Source organism: Heloderma suspectum, chromosome 1, assembly GCF_057233095.1.
Source record: "Heloderma suspectum isolate Gila_16-S chromosome 1, 16-S_ref, whole genome shotgun sequence".
NCBI classification, from domain to species: domain Eukaryota; kingdom Metazoa; phylum Chordata; class Lepidosauria; order Squamata; family Helodermatidae; genus Heloderma; species Heloderma suspectum.
In genome coordinates this window covers 65,804,136-65,828,063 of record NC_139458.1, presented here as the reverse complement: position 1 = coordinate 65,828,063, position 23,928 = coordinate 65,804,136, and the positions used below count along the sequence as shown (strand labels likewise).

Sequence of the window (23,928 nt, the reverse complement as noted above, 5' to 3'; positions counted from 1 at the left end):
GTAAGTGACATGAATAACTGGTGTAGAGGTAGTTTGAAAGAAAAAGGAAAAACTGAAAGTGCACAATAATGTAATCAACATAGCATCTACAGTTTCATGCTTCTTATGTATAACTTATATTACATTCCCATTATGTGTGTTTGACCTAATTAATCTCTGAGCTTATAAAACAGAGGCTACCTGTTACTGTGAGTCCTGAGAGTGATCATAGATTTTGTGCACAACAAATAAGTCAATTAAAGATTCACAGAAACTACAATTATACTTCAAATCCAGTGACTCTTCATTGTTTCTTCACAGTCTGAGTTTGAACTCAAAGTCTTCCGTATTCGAGGAGAGCATGCTTCATCAGTAGCAAAGCTTGAGGAAGACATTACAGATTTAAAAAATGAACTGGAAAATAAGTTCTACAAGAGAAGTGAGGAAGCAAAGGATGTCTGTGTATCCACTGAAGATGATCACCCACCAAAGACGTACAGAAATGTATGCATACAAACAGACAGAGAAACTTTTATAAAGCCAAGTGAAGATGAAAACCGGACAGTCAAGAATAACCAAATAATACCTAAGAAGCTTACTATACCATTTTTGAATAGTAGTATTTCTGCCTCAACTGATTATAAGGAAACATGCAGTTATAGCCATGCCTCAGGAAGTGTTGCATCTCAGCAGGATCAAAGGTTGCTGCTGCCGCCGCCGCCGCCGCCGCCACCACCACCACCTCCTCTTCCACTTTCACTGTCTGGTTCAATCCCTCCACCACCAACCTTACCACCAGGCTTGGGAACCACCCATCCACCGCCGCCACCTCCACTTCCTCCTGCTTTGGGGGCTTATCGGCTAACACCGCCTCCCCCACCAGGGCCACCTCCATCAGGAGGAGGACCTCCTCCACCACCACCACTACCTCTTGGATCTAATTTCCTTTTATCATCAAGCCAAGGTCCTCGAAAACCTGCAGTTGAACCCTCCTGTCCCATGAAGCCACTCTACTGGAACAGAATACAAATAAAAGACAGCAGGTAAATGTATGCCTTTTACTGTGATACATATCATAGAAACCTGTGTGCAGTATTTCAGGATTAAATACAATTAAAAAAAATCAAATTGCAAAGACATGAGGAATATCCAGGTCGTCAGGTGTTTTTTCAAGGCAGAGTTTGAAATGCAGGAAAATATTTTATTTAAGATGGTTCATTGCTGTGGAGTAGTCTGCTTCAAAAATCCTGTCATCTGTCTTCTTAACATTCTTCTTCAGAAATATACCCTGTGGCTTACACAAAAAGAGTAATCTGATTTGACATGAAATATTCTTAGTATGGCTAGAAGCACAAGTTACAAAGTCTGATCCTGCAAGACACTCTGCCATCAGATTAACTTATATGATCACCCCTCAGGGCCCCAGACATAGCAGCGGGACTCTGGCATTTCAGCAGCCTGTAGCCCTGCTTCTCAGAAGCGTGACCTCTGTTGCTGCTATTTTAAATAGATGCAGCTTAGTGGTACACATACAAAAAATTAGTGGCAGTGGGGAGATCATCATCTATAGCCAGCTTCTGCACAAGCCACGTTGGAGGCCTGACATGGGTGCAGTGGCAGCAAACACCCCCCCACACACACCAAATGGGGTGTGCGACAAGTGCCAGCTGCAGTGTGAAGTCACGCCCACCTATCTACTCTTGGTTCCAGCTCCTGCATTTCTCTTTTTAGAAAGAGAACTGTTGTGCGTTCCTAGTATAGGGTGGAGTGATTCAGCTGCCCCATTTCCCTGAGGATGGATATGGTCTTAGCAAAAGCATCACAAGTCAGTGCAGTACAGCACCATCCGCTGCATATCTGCTCAGAAGTAAGCCCCATTGAGTCATTGGGTCTTATTTACAGCTAAGTACTAAGTCACTTGGGGCACAATCCTGTGTATTTTTAGACAGGAAGAAGTCCTACAACTCCCAGGATCCCCCAGCCAGCCTTGAGGAATGCTGGGAGTTGTAGGACTTTTTCCTGTCTAAACATGAATTAGATTGCAACCTTATTAACGAAATCTTCAATCATATATTTACTTACTTATTTACAGGTAAGTAAAGGGGCAATCCTATGGCTGCTAGTCAGTGGCTAGACGGCCAAAGGATTGGTCGGTTCCCGGGAAACAACCTCGGAGCCTGCGCTCTGAGGTCGGTTCTTGGAGAACTGACCTGCGCCCCCTCCCACACCATCTCTTGGCAGCGCGGCTCGGCTCCGCGCTTGGAAGAGCAGCTCGGAGCAGGGGAAATGGGGTGTTCCTGGGGGTGGGCTGGGGCGGGGAGGTCGGAAGTGCCGGTACGACACTTCCTATGTGTTGTCCGGCCTCCCCACTCAGCGCTTCAAGGTCCCATGGCTAGACAGCCAAAATCGGCTGTCTCGCCACAAAAGCAAGGCGGCGGGAGCGCGGAGATCTGCTCCTCACCACTCTTCCTGCCCTACAGTGGATAGGCGGTCACCCCCGGGTTCGGAGGAGACCATCAGCCCCCATAGGATTGCTCTCTCCATATATGATTGCAGACTTAGTTACTAAGGAAGCAATCCTATGCATGTTTAGACAGAAAAACTCCTACAACTCCCAGTATTCCCCAGTCAGCATAGGTGGCTGGAGGATGCTAGGAGTTGTAGGAGTTTTTTCTGTCTAAACATGCATAGGATTGCGCCCCAAGTGACTGATTTCATTGGCTTGGAAATCCAGCCCTTTCAGTGGGGTAACAAAATTCCTAGAATTGGCATCCCAGGAGTGCGTGATGTTTATACAAAGAAATGCCATGTATACATTTAATGGCATATGGGCCAAGTGTATGGAGTACTTTGATGACAACTATATTGCCCCAAAGGTTGTCACATAATATCTCATCAGCTCACTTGCCCAGTTGACATACGTATGACTCCTCTCCTCTTCTTTCCTCTTTCTTTCCTTTTTCTTCTTGCTCCTCATTACTTTGTTGGATGAAGACAAAAGAGTGGACTGTGAATTCACAGAGATAAAATAGCTAACAAGGAGGATACAATTAAATATTTGGAGCTGCTTTTCTTCTGGATAATCTATTTGCACTTCTGAATTTCAAGCTTATTTTTTAAAAATGTCTCTCTATTAAAGATAATGGATTTTTCCCCTCAAGAAACTGCTGATAAAAATAAACAAGTCACTACCTGCAGCAATGCAAATGAACACAATTGGGCTATCCATTAACTTTTCAAAGCTTCTAAGAATAAGGTCAAAGATCCTTTTCTTTCTAATCTTCAAATATATCAGTGTTTCATTTTGTATAAAATCATTTGTGATTTAACAAACCACAAATCCCTTTGGGGCTGTTCTCTGGGCGCTGCTGCCCACAATGGTGTGACAGGTGGCTACCAGGCAAAGAGTGTTCTCTGCTGTGGCCCACTATCTTTTGAATGCCCTTCCCTGGGAGATCCACCTGGCATCTTCACTGTATACATTTTTTGTGCCAGCTTAAGACCTTCATCTTCTAGCAGGCATTTAATTTCTAAGCTGATGCTCTGATTATTAAGCTGGCTCTTTAATATTTTTAACATTTGTAATGTTTTAATATTTTGACATTTTCATTGATGCATGGGTTGTTATTTTACTGGGGATTCTTTTGTTTTTTTTATTACTGTAAACAACCCCCAGGGCATCTGCCAGTTGTGCAGTATATGAATATAATAAAGTTACAGTTTGTTATGCTGATGCTCCCCAACCTTTCATTTTATATAGTACTTGTTAACACAGTTTCATTCTGGAAGGACAGATACATTCACATCTGCCTCTTGAAATCCATCTTAACTGAATAATTCATAAAGCAAAAGAGCCAGTGTGGTGTAGTGGCAAGAGTGTTGGACTAGGAGCTGGGAGATCTGGGTTCTAGGCCACACTCTGCCATGGAAGCTCACTGGGTGACTTTGGGTCAGTCACAGACTCTCAGCCCAACCCACCTCACAGGGTTGTTGTTGTGAGGATAAAATGGAGAGGAGGAGGATAATGTAAGCCGCCTTGGGTTCCTTGCAAGAGGAAAAAAGGGTGGGGTATAAATGCAATAAATAAATAAGGGACAATTTGTGATTTTTGCCATTTTCAGACTTGCCATTCTGAAAACCATTGAACATCCTCTTCTTTCTCCCAGTCTGATGTTGTTTCAAGCATGTTGAAGCAGTACGGATTCCCACAGCCCAGCATTTTGACCCATCTGTGCTCTGTCTTACTCTGCTGGAGTGTTGAACACTGTTATGAAGCAAACTTTGGTCCGCTTCAGACATCATAATCCTGGGGTGATAAACCATAGTTTATCAGCCTGAAAAAGAGGCATGTGTCCATACTCACCTTTTCACTTCTCCTGTTCCTCATTCCCTCTCACATAACCAGCTTTGGCACTTCTATTCTGGCTTGTTAAACCATAATTTCCCATGACATCCAAACTGAGAAACTGTTTAATCACTGTTTGCAAACTGGGATATGAAACAAAGATCATGATGTCTGAACCAGGCCTTTACACCTCCAGATGTTAAAGAAGAGTAAAAAATGTATTTTGTTTCTGATGTGCCTAATTTTAGCTGACTATTGTGAAAACACCTAAACAATTTTATATCTCTATCAGCTAATCAGTTAGTGAAGCCCAATCATTATTCTATATATAAATGTGGCACATTGTTAGAAGTATCATTTCACACCTGTTGTTGTTATTTACTCTGAGGTTTGCTAGGACCTGTTTACATTGTAGAAGACATGCCCAAACCTAATCTTTTATTTTCTGAATATTGATTATTCTATATTTCTTGTTTTTTAATTATATTTCATCAAGGAATAGAAGTTCAACTATCTCAGGTCAGGAAAAAGACTGAGAACTTGATGTGAAATATGAAAGTCAGAAATAAAATGTTATGTGAGTGACACCTGCTGGAAGAAAAATACCGGTTGCTAGTAATAAGGACTGGAGATAATGTTCTTCCTAAATATCTGCAGCTTCCAAAGAAAAGCAATCTAATCGTGAAGACCTCTTTTGTTAACATAGACATTTATGCCTGAAACTGAGGATGTTTTTAAATTATTGCTCTCAGGTTTTCGGATGCTAGTATTAAGGAGGGAGTGTGGAAGATAGGCAAGTACTCAGCTAGGCTGTGCTTGTTTTCTGCCTATAATCCCTCCCCTCCATTCTGTATGCATTCAAAGTGCTGGTAAGTAGGGGTGTGCGTCCACTTCTGGCAAAGCCTGAATCCAGAACCAAAGTGGGCTACCTTGGAGGAATTCAAACTTATCCTAGCTGAAGCAAGGTTTCCCCAAAGCAGCTTGAAGTAGATTGGGCTTCTTCCAAAATTTATAGCACACCTCTGAGATTCAGAGGATGCAGACATAGTCAGTCTCAGGCTGTCTGTTAAAAATGATTACATTTCCACTCCAAGTTCTCCATAAAAAGAAAAAAGGCAAGCAGGGATGAGGAAGAGAGTGGCTCTAGTTTTGTGACTGACACTTCTAGCTTCCAACTAGGGAATAAATTTAGCAGGGCTGTCCTTTTTAAAAAAATTCCAAACACAGTGCTTTAGGAAGTGATATAGAAGGAACTAATCAGTTGGTGTCAGTTGAGTAGAAAACAGTCCCAAACTGTTGTTCATTCATCATAACTCCCTAATTCCTGCATCTATCCTTCTGATGTTTTATTGTTTACTACACAGGGATGCCTTTACAGTGTATGTTATTTTCATACGAATTGCCAAAAAAAACCTCACCAAAAAACTTTGGGGGGAGGCAAGCAAGCAAATTCATTCCCCCCAAACTTGCACCTAACTGACTGAAATATGGCAGGCATTGTCCCTGTAGAAGGGAAAACTTCTGCCAAGAAATAAAAAAAGTTATAGGCATTTCCTTTAAAATGACATTCAAACTATAAAGGCACCTATCCGTGTGAAATTTGCAGGCTTCATCCATTTGGAAAAGGCTACTGTTCCTGTAAACTGCATCCTGTCAAGAAGTAGAAATGCTATAGCTGGTTGTTCATTTTCTCATGTAAGTTAATGGAAAGACATATGAAGCTTTGGAGTTTTTGAACCAAGGCTCTGCTTTGGACCCAAGGTGAATGTAGGTCATGCCCCAAGTAAACTGCCCTACTTTCTGAAGTGCTGAAGCAGAGTCCAATCTGAATCTGGCCTTTGGTGCACACTTCTACTAGTCACCCACCAAAGAAAAAAGAAAAACTTGCAGCCTGTGCAAATATCTTTAAATGATCTAGATTTCACATGTGTAATCTATGTGATAGCACCAATGAAAAAGGTATCAAATATACAATAGCTGTTGACCAGTATACAGTGTTGGATACGAAACTTTTCCCTAAAAGTAATCCAGTCCAAATGCAGATGTACTGAATATTGATGAAATTTTAAATATGCAGTAAGGTAAATCTGTCATCTTAAAAAAGAATTTGTCAAAATTTTGTTTTGTGTTTTTCTAATTTTAGTTCAAATTCAGCACCAACTCTATGGGACTCATTAGAAGAACCCAACATATGTGATACCAGTGAATTTGAGTACTTATTCTCCAAAGAAACAGCTCAGGAAAAGAAAAAGCCATTAGCAGAGTCTTATGAAAAGAAAACAAAAGCCAAAAAGGTACTTCTGTGTTTAATTCCAGCTTTAATCTTTTTTAAACTATGTTTTTATTGAGTAATTTAACTTATTTTCATCTCAGTATTTCGTTTCAACATTAAACCCAAAAGAAACTACAAACAACAGGGCTTATAAACAGTGAGCCCAAGCAATCTGTCACTGTTTAGGCTGATAATTTTTTATGGGTGCCCACACCTGGAATTGAATTCTCCTCTGAAGAGCTTCAGGCCGCTAATTACCGCATTGAAAATAGGACTAAGAAAATGGGACATATGACCATGTCTGAAATCCATATTTGAATTAAAATTTGACTATTTCTTATTAATGGCCTTGACAACCTCCATAAAACAGTGTATAGCCATTAGTACCACACATCTGTACATGATTAATATTTTACGTAACTATAGCCTAAGACTAAGCCCCATTCATATATTCAACTGGGGCAATGCTGAAAGAATCACAGAATAGTAGGGTTGGAAGGGGCCTGTAAGACCATCGAGTCCAATCCCCTGCTTAATGCAGGAACCCAAGTCAAAGCAACCCTGACTTGAATGCCTCCAGTGTCGGAGAGCCCACTACCTCCCTAGGTAATTGGTTCCATTGTCATATTATTCTAACAGGAAGATTTTCCTGATGTTCAGCCGGAATCTGGCTTCTTGTAAACTGAGCTCATTATTTTGTGTCCTGCAATCTGGGATGATCGAGAAGAGACCCTGGCCTTCCTCTCTGTAACAACCTTTCAGATACTTGAAGAGTACCATCATATCGGCCCTCAGTCTTCTTTTCTCAAAGTTAAACATGCCCACTTCTTTCAGTCTCTCCTCATAAGTAGGGATGGCGGAGAAATCCGCCATGGACTCCAGTGAGGCCGGATTCTTTAGAATCCGGCCCCCTAGAGTCTGTGGCGGAACGGACTGCTTCCCCCCCCCCCCCGCCACCCTGCGAACTAAGGTCGGGATAGACCCTACCTGGTGCCATCCGGTCTGGGTCTGTCCTCTTCGTTCTGCAGCCATCCACTGCCAGGCTGCAGATGCAAATGGCATCCGGCGTAGCGGACGCCATTTGTGTCCCTGCCCATTGCCGTGATTGGCTACGTAAACATTTACATAGCCTATCACGGCAAAGGGCAGGGATGCAAATGGCGTCCCCTACGCTGGACGCCATTTGCGGCTGCAGCCCGGCAGCGGACAGAAGTCCAACTGCGGACGGCCCTGGACGGCAGCTCTGCGGACTTGCCGTGGAGCTGAACCATCTGGGGAGCATTCTAGGGGGAGGGACGGATCACCTCCCCCCAGCGGACCCCGAAGGGGACTGGTAAGTGGGGTTCGTACACCCCCACTCATAAGTCTTTGTTTCCAGTACCATGATCATCTTTATTGCCCTTCACTGAACTTTCTCCAGTTTGTCTGCATCCTTCTTAAAATGTGGCACCCAGAACTGGACACAGTACGCCAGATGAGGCCTACCCAGTGCTGAGTAGAGGGGAACTAGTACATCACATGATTTGGAAGCTATACTTCTATTAATGCAGCCCAAAATAGCACTTGCCTTTTTTGCAGCCACATCACGTTGTTGGCTCATATTCAGCATGTGATCTACAACAATTCCAAGATCCTTTTCGCTTGTGTTGTTGTTGAGCCACATATCCCCCATCTTGTAACTGTGCATTTGGTTTCTTTACTCTAGGTGCAGAACTTGGCATTTATCCCTATTACATTTCATTCTGTTGTTTTCTGTCCAGCGCACCAATCTATCGAGATCACTTTGAATTTTGTTTCTGTCTTCCAAAGTATTAGCTATCCCACCCAATTTTGTGTCATCTGCAAATTGGATCAGCATTCCCTGCACCTCCTCATCCAAGTCATTAATAAAAATATTGAAGAGCACTGGGCCCATGACTGAGCCCTGTGGTACCCCGCTCATTACCTCTCCCCAGTTTGAGAAGATCCCATTGACAAGCACTCTTTGAGTCCAATTCTGTAGCCAACTGTGGATCCATCTGATCATTGTTTCTTCTAGCCCACTTTGAGCTAGTTTTCTCATCAGGATATCATGGGGCACTTTGTCGAAAGCTTTGCTGAAGTCGAGGTATATTATGTTGACAGCATTCCCACAGTCCACAAGGGAGGTTACTTGATCGAAACAGGAGATCAGATTAGTCTGGCAGGATTTGTTCTTGACAAATCCATGTTGGCTTCGAGTAAGCACTGCATTGTTTTCAACGTGCTTACAGATGGATTGCTTTATAACATGCTCCAGAATTTTCCTAGGGATTGATGTCAGACTGATTGGTCTATAGTTTTCAGGTTCCTCCTTTTTACCCTTTTTGAAGATAGGGACAACATTAGCCCTCCTCCAGTCATCTGGCACTTCACCCATCCTCCATACTTTCTCAAAGAGAATAGACAGTGGTTCTGAGGGTTCTTCTGCCAGTTCCTTTATTACTCTAGGGTGCAGTTCATCTGGTCCTGGAGATTTGAACTCATTCAAAGTAATGAGGTGTTCCTTGACCATATGCCTACCGATCTCAAGCTGCTATCTTCCCCTTCAGCCTGAACTTCGCCTTTGCCAGGGGCGTCATAGACCCTCTTTTGGGAGAAGACTGAGCCAAAGTAGGAATTGAACACTTCCGCCTTTTCCTTGTCATCTGTTATCATTTTGCCATCCTTAATTAATAGCTGAAGCACTCTTTCTTTCCTCTGTCTTTTACTATGCACGTATCTGAAGAAAGCCTTTTTGTTTCTTTTAACATCCCTCGCTAACCTCAGCTCGTTCTCAGCTTTAACCTTCCTGACACCATCCCTGCAGTTCTGTGCTACCTGCCTCTACTCTTCCTTTGTTACTTGGCCTTCCTTCCACTTCCTATATGTGTGCTTTTTTGTTTTCAGGTCATCTCTAATTTTTTTGTGAAGCCACATTGGCTGCTTCTGCTGTTTTCCACCATTTCTTCTTCTTGGAATTGTTGTGATTGTGCCTTTAGAATTTCCCTTTTTAAAAACTCCCACCCATCTTGGATTCCTTTTCTCGTTAGAGTTGCTTGCCATGAGACCTTACTTATCATTGTTCCGAGTTTATTAAAATTGGCTTTCTTAAAATCCAGGTACGTGTTTGCCTACACTCGGCTTTGGCTTCCTTTAGAACCAAGAACTCAAGTATATAACATGGTCACTGTACCCCAGAATTCCTGTAACTGCTACTTTATCCACTAAGTTGTCTCTGTTGGTTAGGATCAAGTCAAGGATAGCCGATCCTCTAGTTTCGTCCTCCACTTTCTGTAGGAGGAAGTTATCAGGACCACAAATCAGGAATTTCCTGGAGGGGCCATGTTTTGCAGAATTTGTCTCCCAACAGATATCAGGGAAATTGAAGTCCCCCATTACTATTACGTCATGCTTCCTTGAAACATTGGAAATTTGCTTTACAAATGTTTCATCCTCGTCTTCTCCTTGATTGGGTGGCCAGTGGTAGACTCTGACCACCAGGTTCCTTTTATTCTTTGCTCTGTTTATTTTAACCGAGATGCTTTTGATGGGGCTACCAAGCTCCTCCTCCTGTATTTCTGTGCAGAGATATGTATTTTTCACATATAGTGCAATCCCACCTCCCTTTCTGTTCCTCCTGTTCTTTTTGAACAAGTTATATCCTTCAATTGCTGTATTCCAGTCATGGGAGTCATCCCACCAAGTTTCAGTTACACCTATCAAGTCATAATTTCCCTCCTGTATTAAGAGCTCAACTTCGTTCCGTTTGTTCCCCTTACTCTGGGTATTAGTATATAGACATCAAAGACGCTTTATAGTTTGGCTTTCTTCCTACATGTTTCTGAAGACTATTATTGGGCTCTGTTAGAGCTGTACTCTCCATTGTGGTGTATGAGCCTTTGTCCATTGTCACTTTACGTCTCCCTCCCCCGTAGGATTCAGTTTAAAGCCTTTGTGATGAAGTTCTTCATGCTGTGGCCAAACACATTCTTCCTAGCCTTTGTGAGGAGCAACCCATCCCTTGCCAACAGTCCATCTTCCAGGAAGTATAGCCCATGGTCCCAGAATCCAAATCTCTCTCGTCAGCACCACCTTCGTAGCCAGTCATTCACCCACAGTATTTTTCTTTTCCTTTCTATCCCTCTTCAAACTACTGGAAGGATGGATGAGAAAACTATCTGGGCTCCAAGGTACTTGAGTTTCCTTCTCAAAGCTTCAAAGTCTGATATGATTTCTTGGAGCTTTGCTTGGCAGTATCATTTGTTCCCACATGGATGAGAAGAAAGGGATACCTGTCAGTGAGCTTTATGAGTGTAGGCAACCCTTCAGTCATGTCTCTAATCCATCCTCCTGGGAGACAGCATACCTGGCAAGTCCATTTGTCTTCGCAACATACTTGGGTTTTAATCCCACGCAGTAAGGAGTCTCCCACTACTACTACTCTTTTCTTGTTTTATTGCCTCTGCCGGCTGTCCTCCAGTCTCATCCTGAGGTACCTGAAAACGGTTCCATAGTTCCACTGCTTCTACTGGTGCAGAGTGGCTTCTAGTTCTTCTGCTCCTGTCACCCTTTTCCAAGGAGTATCCTCTGCTTCATTTTTCCTCACCTCAGCATTTTCCTCTTTTGCATCAGCTTGCTTTTTCTCTTCTAGCTTCTGTTCTTCACGTTGCTGCTGTAGTTCCACCGCTCTGTCCAGGAACTCCTCATGTTCTCTTATTCCTTGAGGGTTGACACTTGCTGCTCCAGTTCTCTTACTTTTTCTTCCAACAGTGTAATCAACTTGCACTTGTTGCATGTGTAGACCATGTTGATCTCAGGCAAGAAAACAAACATTGTTTCTTTGTTTGCAGGTCACCACCACTGGAGAGTCTATTCCTCCCATAGCCTCTATTCCTAACTTTTTGATTGTCCTGGAATAGCCTGTGCTTTGTCCTGTATTCACTTGAGGTTAACAACAGAGGCCCACTGGTATGAAAGAGCGTGGTGGCAGAGTGGGACAAGCTTCTCTTCTTCACTATGTTGATAGACTTCAGTGTGAACTGGCCTTCAATATGAGCATGGAGACCTGATTTGTTATTCAGTCCTGTTCTCTGTCTTACACACACACACACACACACACACACACCATGCTATTTCAGCATTACCTCCAGTCCTTAGTTTTAGTATGAATCAAGCAATGCCTTATTCAGAGTAATTTTAATACTGCATAAGCTTTCATAATATACAGCCAATATTTTTAGATGCAGAATTAGGAATTGTACACTTCGAAATATAAAACAATTGATCATGTGTCATAGAATGGCTCCACGCTTTGCATGGCAACCATGTTTGCTACAGTACACTGGTGTTCTACTGGTATTTCCCACAGCATGCACATAAAGTGTGACGAATAGGCATACAGCTGTAAACACTCATATAACGTGTTCAGGAGCTGCAACCAATCAGGGCTCCCAGGTGCATGCTAATGGGCGCCTAATGAAACACTGAGGAGTGAAAACTGCAAAGCTAGCCTGGATAGTAGGATTTTAAACTCTAACCCTCACATATTTATTTTTTATTATATTTGCCAGAACCTAATGATTCTTATGGAAGGTAACATTCACCAACCTGATGTCATTATATTTTCCTCCTACAAAGAAAAGGGAATACGTGAGATAATTTGTGTCATCCTCATGATCTAAATAAGACTCCATCAATCAGTTTTGGCTCTTTCGTACAATGATTATCATATCAAAGACTGAAAGTAAGGTTGAAGTTAATGGCTTTTCTGTTGTCCATTATCTCTAACTGGCTTCATATAATTATTAACACATGTTCTCATTTACGCTGAATGTCAATATGTTGAATGAGGAGCAAGAAAAAAGAAAAAAAGGATATATCTGTCACCAGGGCTTTTTTTTGCCAAATTTGTAATTGTGAAATACTAATAATAAACATTTTGTGCATTTTGAAAAGATGCTTTCACAATTTGGTGGCCATTTTCAATATTCAGTGCCCGGCCACAGGTTGTTGTGTCATGTGAACCTGGGGACCATGGGGGTTAGCGGCACCCACCATCTGGAAAACTTTCCGTCGTGTAGTTCAGGAGGCAGAAAATGTGACATGTTTTAAACGCCTCCTGAAAACACACTTGTTCTCCCAGGCTTCCCCTGGGCTGTACATTAATTACGCCATTCCATGTTATTGCTCCTTGACTTTTTTACTGTAGTTGGTGGTGTTTTTAATGCTGGGTTTTAATGTTGTGTTTTTATATTGTATTTTAATATTGTGAACCACTGAGAGATTTGATTATACTCAGCGATATATAAATACCACAGATAAATAAATAATGAAAGATCCCTCTCATAACCCATGGTCTGTTGTTGGGTTATGCAAGGGTTGTTTTAACCATCACATTACCCATGGTCCCTGGGTTCGCACAACACAAGCTGCGGCCAGGTGTTGAATATGCAAATCCCGCCCAGCACGTGCCAGCGTGTGCTGCAGCCCACCATGGCTTAAACAACATGTGGTGGGCTGTTTTGATATTGCAAACCAGATCACAGTGAACCCATCATATGAGTAGCTTGCTAATGGTACAGACCATGGGCCTGTATCTTCTTTTGTCCTTGGTAATTGCACCTAGATTATCCTTGGGGCATTATTCTCTCTGCTGACAACATGCTATGACGTTGTTAATTTATGTCTTTTTGTTTGTTTGTTTGCATGCCACTACCCCACTAACGTTAGGGTTGAAAAATCATGGCCTTTTGTTGTAGCAAATTACTTGTTCTGAGCTCAGGTTGTCAAGCAGACTTATTTAAAAAGCTAGGGTTGCATGAATTGTCCTTCACTTCCAAATAAGAGTATTTCTACATGCATAGTTTCTAAAAGTCAGACATGCTGATCTCGTACCTGCAAGCCACAATGGGGCTCTGCTCAGGACTCACTTTATGAAGTAAGATGAAGATTGTGCTTCATATGGAGGTGCACCATTTTTCCAATTCCAACCCCCATGAGTTTCAACCTGCAGTATGGATGGGGAACCTTTGGTCTGCAGGCTCAGTGTAGCCCACTAGTCCCGAGAAGGCCTCCAGAGAGGCTTCTCTCCCTACCTGAAGCCAAGCTCTCCCCAAAGTCACCGCCCACAGAAGGGAGAGGGGGCTGAGCCTCGTACTGTGCTTTGCTCCTCCCTCAATTTTCCCCAATTCGGGAAAGGTGAAGGCCAAAGGAAGCCAGGTCCCAACTGAACCAGTGCTTTGGGAAGCTGTGCCTTGCCTTTCTTGATTGGAAAAGGAAAGGAGAAGGCAGATCTGATTGTATATGTGTGTGTATACTAGTGAATGCGCTGAGAATGGGGGGTGTATGTGTGTACATGGCGTTCAGGCAAGCACATCGGGGCCCCATGCCAACCATGGGGGTGACCCTGCTCCCTGTTACCATGTGTTGCCAATGTGCTTGGCCAGAGCCAATTTGGCCCTCGGGCTGAAAAGGTTTCCCTGGCCTACAGTATTGGTAGGAAGGAGCAACTGCTACTTGGAATTTTTTACTTTGAATGCTAAAATGTCTTAGAATGGCAGTGGCTGTGATGATCTCCATGTTTGCATCAGGGAAAAAGAAATTATGGGTAGAAGCCATTCTTGTCATAGGTTCTGGAGATACTGTATCCATTTCAGTGGTATATTTAGTAACCAGAGAAGAGACAGACAGTTGGCTGCCATCTCGGTTGCTTAGACATTCTCTGCCAGCTGGCATATCACTATCATCAACTGGCAATAGCTAGGAAGTCAGCTGCTTACATAGTACTGTCATCTGTGCACAAAATGCATATTTCTAGGAGATGAAAACATCTTTCACTACTTGGGGCCAAATAGAACAATCCTTTCTTGGCCAATTTAATTTAGTGCATACCTGCTCAATTTGTGACCCACCAGGCTTGCTGCAGCCCATCAACCATGTATTTGGGCTTACAAGGTGCTTGACAATTCAGCTCTTTTTCCAGTTATCAAGCCACAAAACAAGGAGGTTTATGAGGCACCTGGTGGACCACCACACATGGCTGATGGGCTGCATTCATTTTAAATCCAGTCACAAAGGCTGGATTTAAGGCACAATCCTATGCATGCTTATACAGAAAAAAGCCCTACAACTTCCAACGTTCCGAAGCCAGCCATTCTGGCTGGGAGGTGCTGGGAGTTGTACAACTTTTTTTTCTCCCTAACCATTTGTAGGATAGTGCCCTAAATCCAGCCTCTCCCACTTAAAATAAATAATAACAAATATATATTTTCTTACTGGCAGCTGGGAACACTGTGAAATAGGTTTTGTTGGTGCTGAAAACTATGGGTTCAAAGGAGTTATTTGAACTATGGGTTCCAAGGGCTCAGCCCCACCTCTGCCTTGTACTTATTCTTTTGGACAGGTTACTTGTCCTTTGCCATGCTTCCCACTGCAGCCATTTTGGGGTGTTGCCCAGGACAGTTTCCCAAATTGTAAAATGTGCCCATAGACCCAAAAAGGTTGCCTACCCCTAGCTTAAGCTAATGATCCCCCTTACGACGCTGGTGATTCCATCTTTGTTGTTGCTGAATTACCAGTGTTTCCTACGTGGGCCTTGAATCTCGCTGCTGACAACCATGTTGGTATCCAGTGTGAAAAATACCAATCATACAGGAATTTTGATCATTTTGCTCTGGCTATTTCAGGTAGCCTGAGCTACCTAGCTTGGTCATTCATAATTATGACCATATGTACTTCTTCCCATAAAAGCCTATAAATATAAAGCTTGTTTTGTTCTGAAGTGAACCTCTATTATTTTTAATTTATGTAATATTAAAGGTATTTGCAGTTTAATATAAGATACTAGAGGGGCAAATGTTGTGTGAGCTAAACCTGATCATATCTTTGGAGCATACCTACAATTTGCAGAGCCATTACAGTGTAGTAGTTTCAAATGTCATATTGCCTTTATGAGGTATAGTCTGGAAAGATTTTAGCTCAAACTAGGCATGTCTAATGGGGTTTATGACAGCCTATGAATTTTCCTGTGTAAAGGGTCAGTCTGGAGGTCAGTGAATGCTATACAAATTGCACTCTACTTAAGCCTATAATTATCCCTATTGGATGTTAATCTGCTGCTAAGTTAATCAAATAACATGTATAACTTTAGAGATGTCTATGATAAACTTTCCATTTAACTAGAAATTACTCCATGGTAACTTTTTTCCCTACCCTGTATTTTTTATAAAGAGAGTGAAGACAAAAAATCCATAAATCATCCTAGTTATTTTCAGAGCATCAATTGTGCTTTTATTCTAAGAATTAGAATTAAAATTGGACAGGCTGCAGCCAATCCCATTAATTTCAGTGGAAAAATTAAACACGAGCTTAACTCTCTGTCATTGAAATTCGTAGGAGTTAAAAGTGCTTTACTCTGGTTGGATAATGTCCGTATATTTTATTTTCCTATTCTTCGGGCTGATATGCAGTGTCATAAAAAGTATCTTGAAAATCGTTCCAGGTTATACTTATTAATTGAGTTGTTTCTATTGTATTTTTTGAAGACTGTATATTTATTGCTGCTTGTAAATTCTAATTAATGTTGTTCATTTGCTATGTCATGAGACCTTTGAGCACAATTTTGTGGGAAAGTGGCATACAAATAAATAGATGATGATGATGGATTTCCGTACTACATGCTGTGTGTATTACAGAAACATTAATGTAAGACTGTGTGGACTGGAGACACTCTTTGCTCAGATGTAAAATTCTTCTTGTGTGCATATTGGATTTATAGAACAGTTGTGGATGATTTTTCCGGAGATCTATATTATCAGCTATTCCCAAAGTGGCCTATATCAATATTTTTAAAACTTACCTTGAAAGATAAAGGAAAACAGAAGTCGTGACAAAGTTCTAATTTAGAACTTTCCATTTTAGCTTTGTTTCACTATTCACATATATGTGGACATGTAAAATTGACCAAATATTTTTATTTCTAGATTATCAAACTGTTGGATGGAAAGAGATCTCAAGCTGTAGGAATTTTGATATCCAGTTTACATTTGGAGATGAAGGACATACAGCAAGGTGAGTGTTGCTTGTATCTTGATGGCAACCTTGTGTATGGAAATGCTTTCACAAGTTACTATCATCTCTATAGGCAGTATCCAATGGTAACCACCTGCAAGGGGCCAGCCCCACCGATTCCATTGCAGAAGTGATGCCCACGGGGCAGGTCAGCGGAGCTTGCGTAAGGGAGTTCTGCTGACCTGCCTGGTGCCCCATCCCCAAAATGAGTGTTTCTGCTCCTTTTGCGACTGGCCCCGGAAGTGCTAAATCTCAGTTGCCCAAGCAGTGAGCAGGGCTAGCCGCTCACAGAATGGAAGCAGCAGTGGGCCCCCTTGAGGATGGGAAGTGTTGGATACTGCCCTGAAGTAATTAAATTAAATTAAATTAAATACCTCCAGATATATGGTTTATGTCACACATTATATCTTATGTTGACTTTTTCTTCATTTTTTCAGCACTACTTATTAAGGGTCATTCCACATTCTCTTTCTTCTTAATATAGGAAAAAGGCCCGCTAGACCAGACCTACTGTCCATCTAATCCAGCACCTTGTCCAAAGTTGCCAGCCAGATGCTTCTGCAAACTCAGAGCATAAAGGCAATAGCCCTTTCCCACTGTTTCCCCACTCCCCCTCCCGATCCCATGCAGCTGGAATTCATGGGCACACTGGTCTGAACTGGAAGTTCCATTTAGCTGTCCTTGCTTATAGCTGTTGATAGGCTCCATCTACCACTAACTCCCCTTATCCTCTTTCAAACCCATGTAAGCTAGCGATCATCACCACATCCTGTGAAAATGGATTTCATAAATTAATTGCGCATTGTGTGAACAACTGCTTTCTTTTGTCTGTCCTGAATCCGCTGCCAACCAATATCGTTGGGAGATCCCAAATTATAGTGTTAAGAGAAAGGGAAAAAGTGATGTCTGTCTATTCTAACTTTCTCTACACCAAGCATAATTTTATAAACTTCTGTCACAGCCCTGCCTTAGTTGCCATTTGTCTTAACTTTTAAAACCCCGTGCTTAGTATTTCCTTGTAAGAAAGATGCACCAAATTACTTAGTGCATTCTCAGGCCGTGTTTCAACGACAATGGAAGGAGAAGCTAATAGAGGAGTACTGGATTTTTTAAAAAGGAATCAGCCTTGCTGTGAGCAGAGTTCCACGAGCAGATTCTCCGCAGCAGTAAAAATCGCTTCACAGAACATACTTCCTGGTGGGGGTGGGGGTTGGAGTGAATGTCAGCTGACTGGCAGGGGCTGCTCAACCAATAAGAGAGGCTTCCCCCCTCTCTCCATTCCCTTTCTCCTTTCCCCTGAAAGTCCAGATGCACCTGCATTTCAGGAGCAAGCCTCATTGAACACAATGGGAGTTACTTCTGAAGAGACATGAATGGGTTTGTTGTGGGAAAGAGAACAGTAAACACAAAGACAGAAACCAGCCTCCATTGTAGCCCGCAGGATATCTATAACCAAGCTGTGAAAAGCATACTTCCTAAGGCAATGAATCAGAGCCTCGAGATCATGCTTAATTGCACTTGCAGAATTGGGCTTTAACATGTGCCGTGTCAATTAAGGGGCTTCTCTGTTATTTCTGTGGTCATTGAGAGGGCAAACCTCATTCAGCACAATGCGAGGAAACACCCCTTGACCGGGGTCACAGTGAAAGGCACACCCCTGGGCAGAGCTAGCATACCCGAGCTAAATGCAGGGGTTGGGGCACACAACAACCATATGGCAGAGAACCCGACTTAAGGAAAAGAATCAGACTTTAAGCAGTCTCGGGAAATCCGGTTTTTCCCTGCTAAGCTCTGGGGTGGCTGCTGGATGGCCACGGCGTCATGTATCCCTAACAACCTCAACACGCACCCAGCTCGGAGTAAATCGCTGGTGGAAACACCCCCTCAGTCATCCTTCACTTGAAGGACGCAAGGCAGTCCTCTCCGAAAGATCAACTGTGCTGCATCTTAAGTGGCTGTCTTGCAGAGATGTCTACTCTGTACCTTTTGGAATAATCCTTACTACTGAAGAACAGCTAAATAGCCAGTTCCCGGGGCAACAGACGTAGGATTACAGTTTGACGTTTTCTCATTCTAAGCTGTGGTGCCACTACTTGTTGATCTGCTGAGGCTGGGAGGGATTGGATTCCAGCCAGCATTACACAGGAATTAGAACTTTTTTGCCTAGTCTTACCAACTGCTGTCCCAGCATACTGTTTCATCTGCGTGTTAGGATTTGGGTTTAAAAAAAATAATCTTGATTTTAATAAAACTTAAAACTAAAAATCGTTGTTTCATCCAGCCCACTTTGAGCTAGTTTGCTCATCAGGCTATCATGGGGCACTTTGTTGAAAGCTTTGCTGAAGTTGAGGTACATTATGTCCGCAGCATTCCCACAGTCCACAAGGGAGGTGACCTGATCAAAAAATGAGATCAGATTCATCTGGCAGGATTTGTTCTTGACAAATCCGTGTTGGCTTCGAGCAATCACTGCATCGTTTTCAAGGTGCTTACAGATGGATTGCTTTAGAATCTGCTCCAGAATTTTCCCAGGGATTGATGTCAGACTGACTGGTCAGTAGTTCCCAGGTTCCTCCTTTTTACCCTTTTTGAAGATAGGGACAACATTAGCCCTCCTCCAGTCATCTGGCACTTCACCCGTCCTCCATGATTTCTCAAAGAGAATAGACAGTGGTTCTGAGTTCTTCTGCCAGTTCCTTTATTACTTTAGGATGCAGTTCATCTGGCCCTGGAGATTTGAACTCATTCAAAGTAATTAGGTGTTCCTTGACCATATGCCTACCGATCTCAAGCTGCTATCCTGCCCGTTCAGCCTGTACTTCGCCTTTGCCAGGGGGGTCATAGACCTTCTTTTGGGAGAAGACTGAGCCAAAGTAAGAATTGAACACTTCTGCCTTTTCCTTGTCATCTGTTATCATTTTGCCATCCTTATTTAATAGCTGAACCACCCTTTCTTTTCTCTGTCTTTTACTATGCACATGTCTGAAGAAAGCCTTTTTGTTTCTTTTAACATCCCTCGCTAACCTCAGCTCGTTCTCAGCTTTAGCATTCCTGACGCCATCCCTGAAATTCTGTGCTACCTGCCTGTACTCTTCCTTTGTAGCTTGGCCTTCTTTCCACTTCCTATATGTGTACTTTTTTTTGTTTTCAGGTCATCTCTAAGCTTTTTGTGAAGCCACACTGGCTTTTTCTGTTGTCTTCCACCTTTTTTCTTTTTGTAATTGTTTGTAATTGTGCCTTTAGAATTTCCCTTTTTAAAAACTCCCACCCATCTTGGACTCCTTTTCTCATTAGAGTTGCTTGCCATGGGACCTTACTTATCATTGTTCCGAGTTTATTAAAATCAGCTTTCCTAAAATCCAGGATACACATTTGGCTACACTCGGCTTTTGCTTCCTTTAGAATCAAGAACTCAAGTATAACATGGGCGCTTTCCCCCAGAGTTCCTGTAACTGCTACTTTATCCACTAAGTCATCTCTGTTGGTTAGGATCAAGTCAAGGATAGCGAATCCTCTAGTTCCTTCCTCTACTTTCTGTAGGAGGAAGTTATCCACCACACAATTCAGGAATTTCCTGGAGGGGCTATGTTTTGCAGAATTTGTCTCCCAACAAATATCAGGGAAATTGAAGTCCCCCATTACTACTACATCATGCTTCCTTGAAACATTGGCTATTTCTTTTTCAAAAGTTTCATCCTCATCTTCTTGATTGGGTGGCCAGTAATAGACTCCGACCACCAGGTTCCTTTTATCCTTTGCGCCATTTATTTTAACCCAGATGCTCTCGATGGAGCTTCCAAGCTCATCCTCCTGTCCCTCCATTCCCTAAGAAGCCCCAAAATTGGTCCCCTAAACTATGCCACCTTGAGTGCCATTGTTTTTGGCAGAAAGGCATGATATAAATAAATACATAAATGCCAGCCTGCAGTTAATTTCCACCCATTGGTTTTAATGGGGGAGGGGGGATTTAGGGGAAAAGGCAAAGAAAAGTCACCCTCACCTCTCATCCTGGTCCTTGTGAGCCAGCAAGATTTTGGAAGTGGTGACAAACTACCCGCCCACCCACCCCATCCCACTCCCTAGGATTACTCTCTTATTAGGGTAGTATCCAATGTCTGTCCTATTAATAGATTTATTGATATGAAGGAAACAAGTTAGTCATGACTAACAAGTCCCACTCATTTCAGTGGGTCTACTCTAAGTAGAACTAACATTGGATACTACCCTGTATTTTATTTAAGTTAAGCATGCATACTTTATTTTCATTTCCCCATGCTTTTTGTGGCTGCTAGGCAGTTTCCCTCTTTTAATGTGTCCATCTCTAAGAGACTTAACATTTTTAAACACCTAATTTTACAGTACAGAGTTAAAGCAGCTGTAGTGCAACTGAGTGTAGGAACTGCTGACTTTTACATTTCACGCCCTGTATTTCAGTTACCGCTAAATAATTGCAACAGAGTACTGTTTCCATGGTATATGTTGAAAGGATAAATAGCTCATAAACAAGCATTTGCAAGTCAAGAAGATATCTCAGCATTGCCAACTGGACAATTTAAAATATATATAGTATTGATTATTATGGCATCAGTACCATGTGTCATCTGTTTTCGGTGATTAAAAAAGGAGGGTAATTGTACTGGAAGTCATTGAGAATATATTTCCTCTTAAAAAAAAACTGCAACAAATATAAGAATAGGAAGCTGCCTTATGCTGAGTCAGAGCATTTATTATTTATTTATTGTTATTTATTTCATTTCTATATTGCCCAATAGCTGAAGTTCTCTGGGCACTTCAAAACAATTCACAAAAAAGACAAACAACGTTACAAAATATAACAGTATGATAAAATATAGTCTAAAAATTTTAACATACAAAATTTAAAACAATTTAAACATGTAAAAACACTTTCAATAAACAATTTTAATGTTCAAGAGAGCTGACATAACTGCCCCATCCTATGCCATGAAATGCCTGGGAATAGAGTGCAGTCTTAACCTGGCGCTGAAAAGATGGCAGTGGGCCTCAGTAAGGAGCTCTTTCCATAGTCACATGGCCCATCTCATCTAGTTCAGTATTGCAGATGCTGTTCCCAGGCCCACCTGGAGATGCCACCAGGGACTGAACTTGGGATCTTTTGCATGCAAATTCTGTGCTCTGCTACTATGCTACAACTCCTTCCACCACCGCCACTCAGAGATAAGCTGTTACAATAATGACAATGTGTACCTGGGTGGGTGACAAAAAATAAATAAAATTAAAACAGAGTGCTTGAAGAAATTATTTTTAAACAACCTGTAAGGTAACATTAAGGTTTTGCAGCTTTTCTGCTCTGAAAACCTACCACATCTACAGTTGCCCATACAAGGCTAAGGAGATGATAAAAGAGAAGCAATAAGAAGAAAATGTAATGTTCTTAAAGGTGGTGTAGGGCTTTTGCCCTCAGAGATTTCCACCTTTAGGCATCTCTAAGCCCAGTAACTGGCATATTTCACAATTTTCATGTTGTTGAGCCATGGTAGTATATGCAGTTCTGTACATCTGGCATACAGATGTTTCAGTTTGCATTTGATTACTGGCCAACAAATTGAGGACTGCCACATTTGTGAAAGGAATCATCCACAGATGTTTCTTAGGAGAGGGTGACATTTGTTATTACAAAAAAAGGTAGATCGGTGCTATCTTTGCTGGCCAAAAGCCAACAATATTAGGTAAGCAGAATCATTCTGTAACTTGGTAGTTTGCTTTGACCTCTAAATTGGAATGAAACAAAAATCTTTCTATACCAAACTAAAATAGGGGCATATCTCATGAAAGCATATATATGTGTGTGTGTGTGTGTGTGTGTGTGTGTGTGTATGGCGCGTGTCATATTGCTCCTCCCTAGCTTGTTCATTCTCACACTTCTGGGCAGTATCCAGAGGTGTGGGACAGTGTATTTTTAATAGTGTTTTTTAATAGTGATTTTTAATATTTATATATAAACTGCTTTGAGATTTTATTATATTTAGCAGCCTGCATGCTAGTGGTACCCAACACTGGTGTAACACGAAGCTAGTGGTTCCTGAAGCGACCGGAAATGACAGGAAACACTCATTTCCGGAGAGCTTCCATCTCTGCTGACCTGTCCTGTTCCAGAAACAATGTTTTCTGCTCATTGAAAGGGTTGCTTTAGGAAGTGCTAGTTGTCTTGGTTGTTTAAATAAGGCTGCATACTTCGATCATCCATCAAATGATCCATCAAAGAGAGCATATCTTATCTTACAGCCTTTCTGTGTTTGTTAACACCGCAGTTCCTAGTGGGAATGGAGATTTGGGACACTCTTTTTAAAGTAGGTTCCTTAAAGTTATAGGAACATATAATAACCAGAAAATAACACCCTTCTACAAATCCTTTAGGTCCTACTTTCTTACTATTTATCTAAAGCCTTTGATCTTCCATAGTCCAAATAATTTTAAAAAAACTTTAATGTGGAGATACAGTAAGCAGCATTTCCAAGCCTGCCTTGGAAAAAACTATATAGTTGGTAAAACTATATTTTTTAATATAAGGCATTGCCTTATACTGAACATCACCGATGGTCCATTCAGCTCAACATTGACAATTCTATCAGAAACTTTCCATGATCTCCAGCAAAGTCTATTAATTGGAGACCAAACCTGGAGAATTGATTGTGAGGCTTCATTCAAAGCCTGCAACTTCAGCGTCTACTAGCCACCTTTAGGAGCTTTGTAAATTTTAATAAGTATTTCACTCTCCCACTGAATTATACTTGTTTTCCTAGCATTAGGGACGAAAATATCTGCTTAATGTTTTTGGAAGACTGCTATAAAGGACCTCTCAAGCTGCATACAAAGAGTTTATTCTTTGCCTAATGTTGAATATCTATCCAATGACAAGGAGACTGGGGGCCAATCTAAACGGAAACACTTTGTGAATTGATATGGGCAAAATCCACATTTTCACAGAATCATATTAGCTCTTTCCACGGTACATGCGGTGCTGTATTCCTCCCCTGTGGCGGTATATATGGGAACTAAAGCTGCATTAGCTGGGGTGGGGTGGGCGAGTCCCACCACAAGTAGAAATGAACATCAGTAATTGTGTAGGTGCGGGGCAGCCGATGAGGAGAGGCTTGCTCCCCTTCCCTCGCATATTCAGCCAGTTGCAGTGGAGGACTTGCTTACGTTCATGACAAACCCCACATACTCCACATACACACCCAGTTGCCTGGAGACTGAGCAGAATGAGCAGGAGTGCAAGAGG

General features: G+C 42.0%; 1 protein-coding gene across 1 annotated transcript in view; it reads left to right on the top strand.

Moving 5' to 3' along the window:
- Positions 1-23,928, top strand: part of FMN1 (formin 1) — a 188,643-nt gene that overhangs the window by 60,250 nt on the left and 104,465 nt on the right. Inside the window, exons 4-6 of the mRNA XM_084844780.1 lie at positions 301-1,022; positions 6,468-6,618; positions 16,577-16,664. Of these exons, the coding sequence (XP_084700906.1) occupies positions 301-1,022; positions 6,468-6,618; positions 16,577-16,664 (961 nt within the window). The remainder of the gene's footprint in view (positions 1-300; positions 1,023-6,467; positions 6,619-16,576; positions 16,665-23,928) is intronic.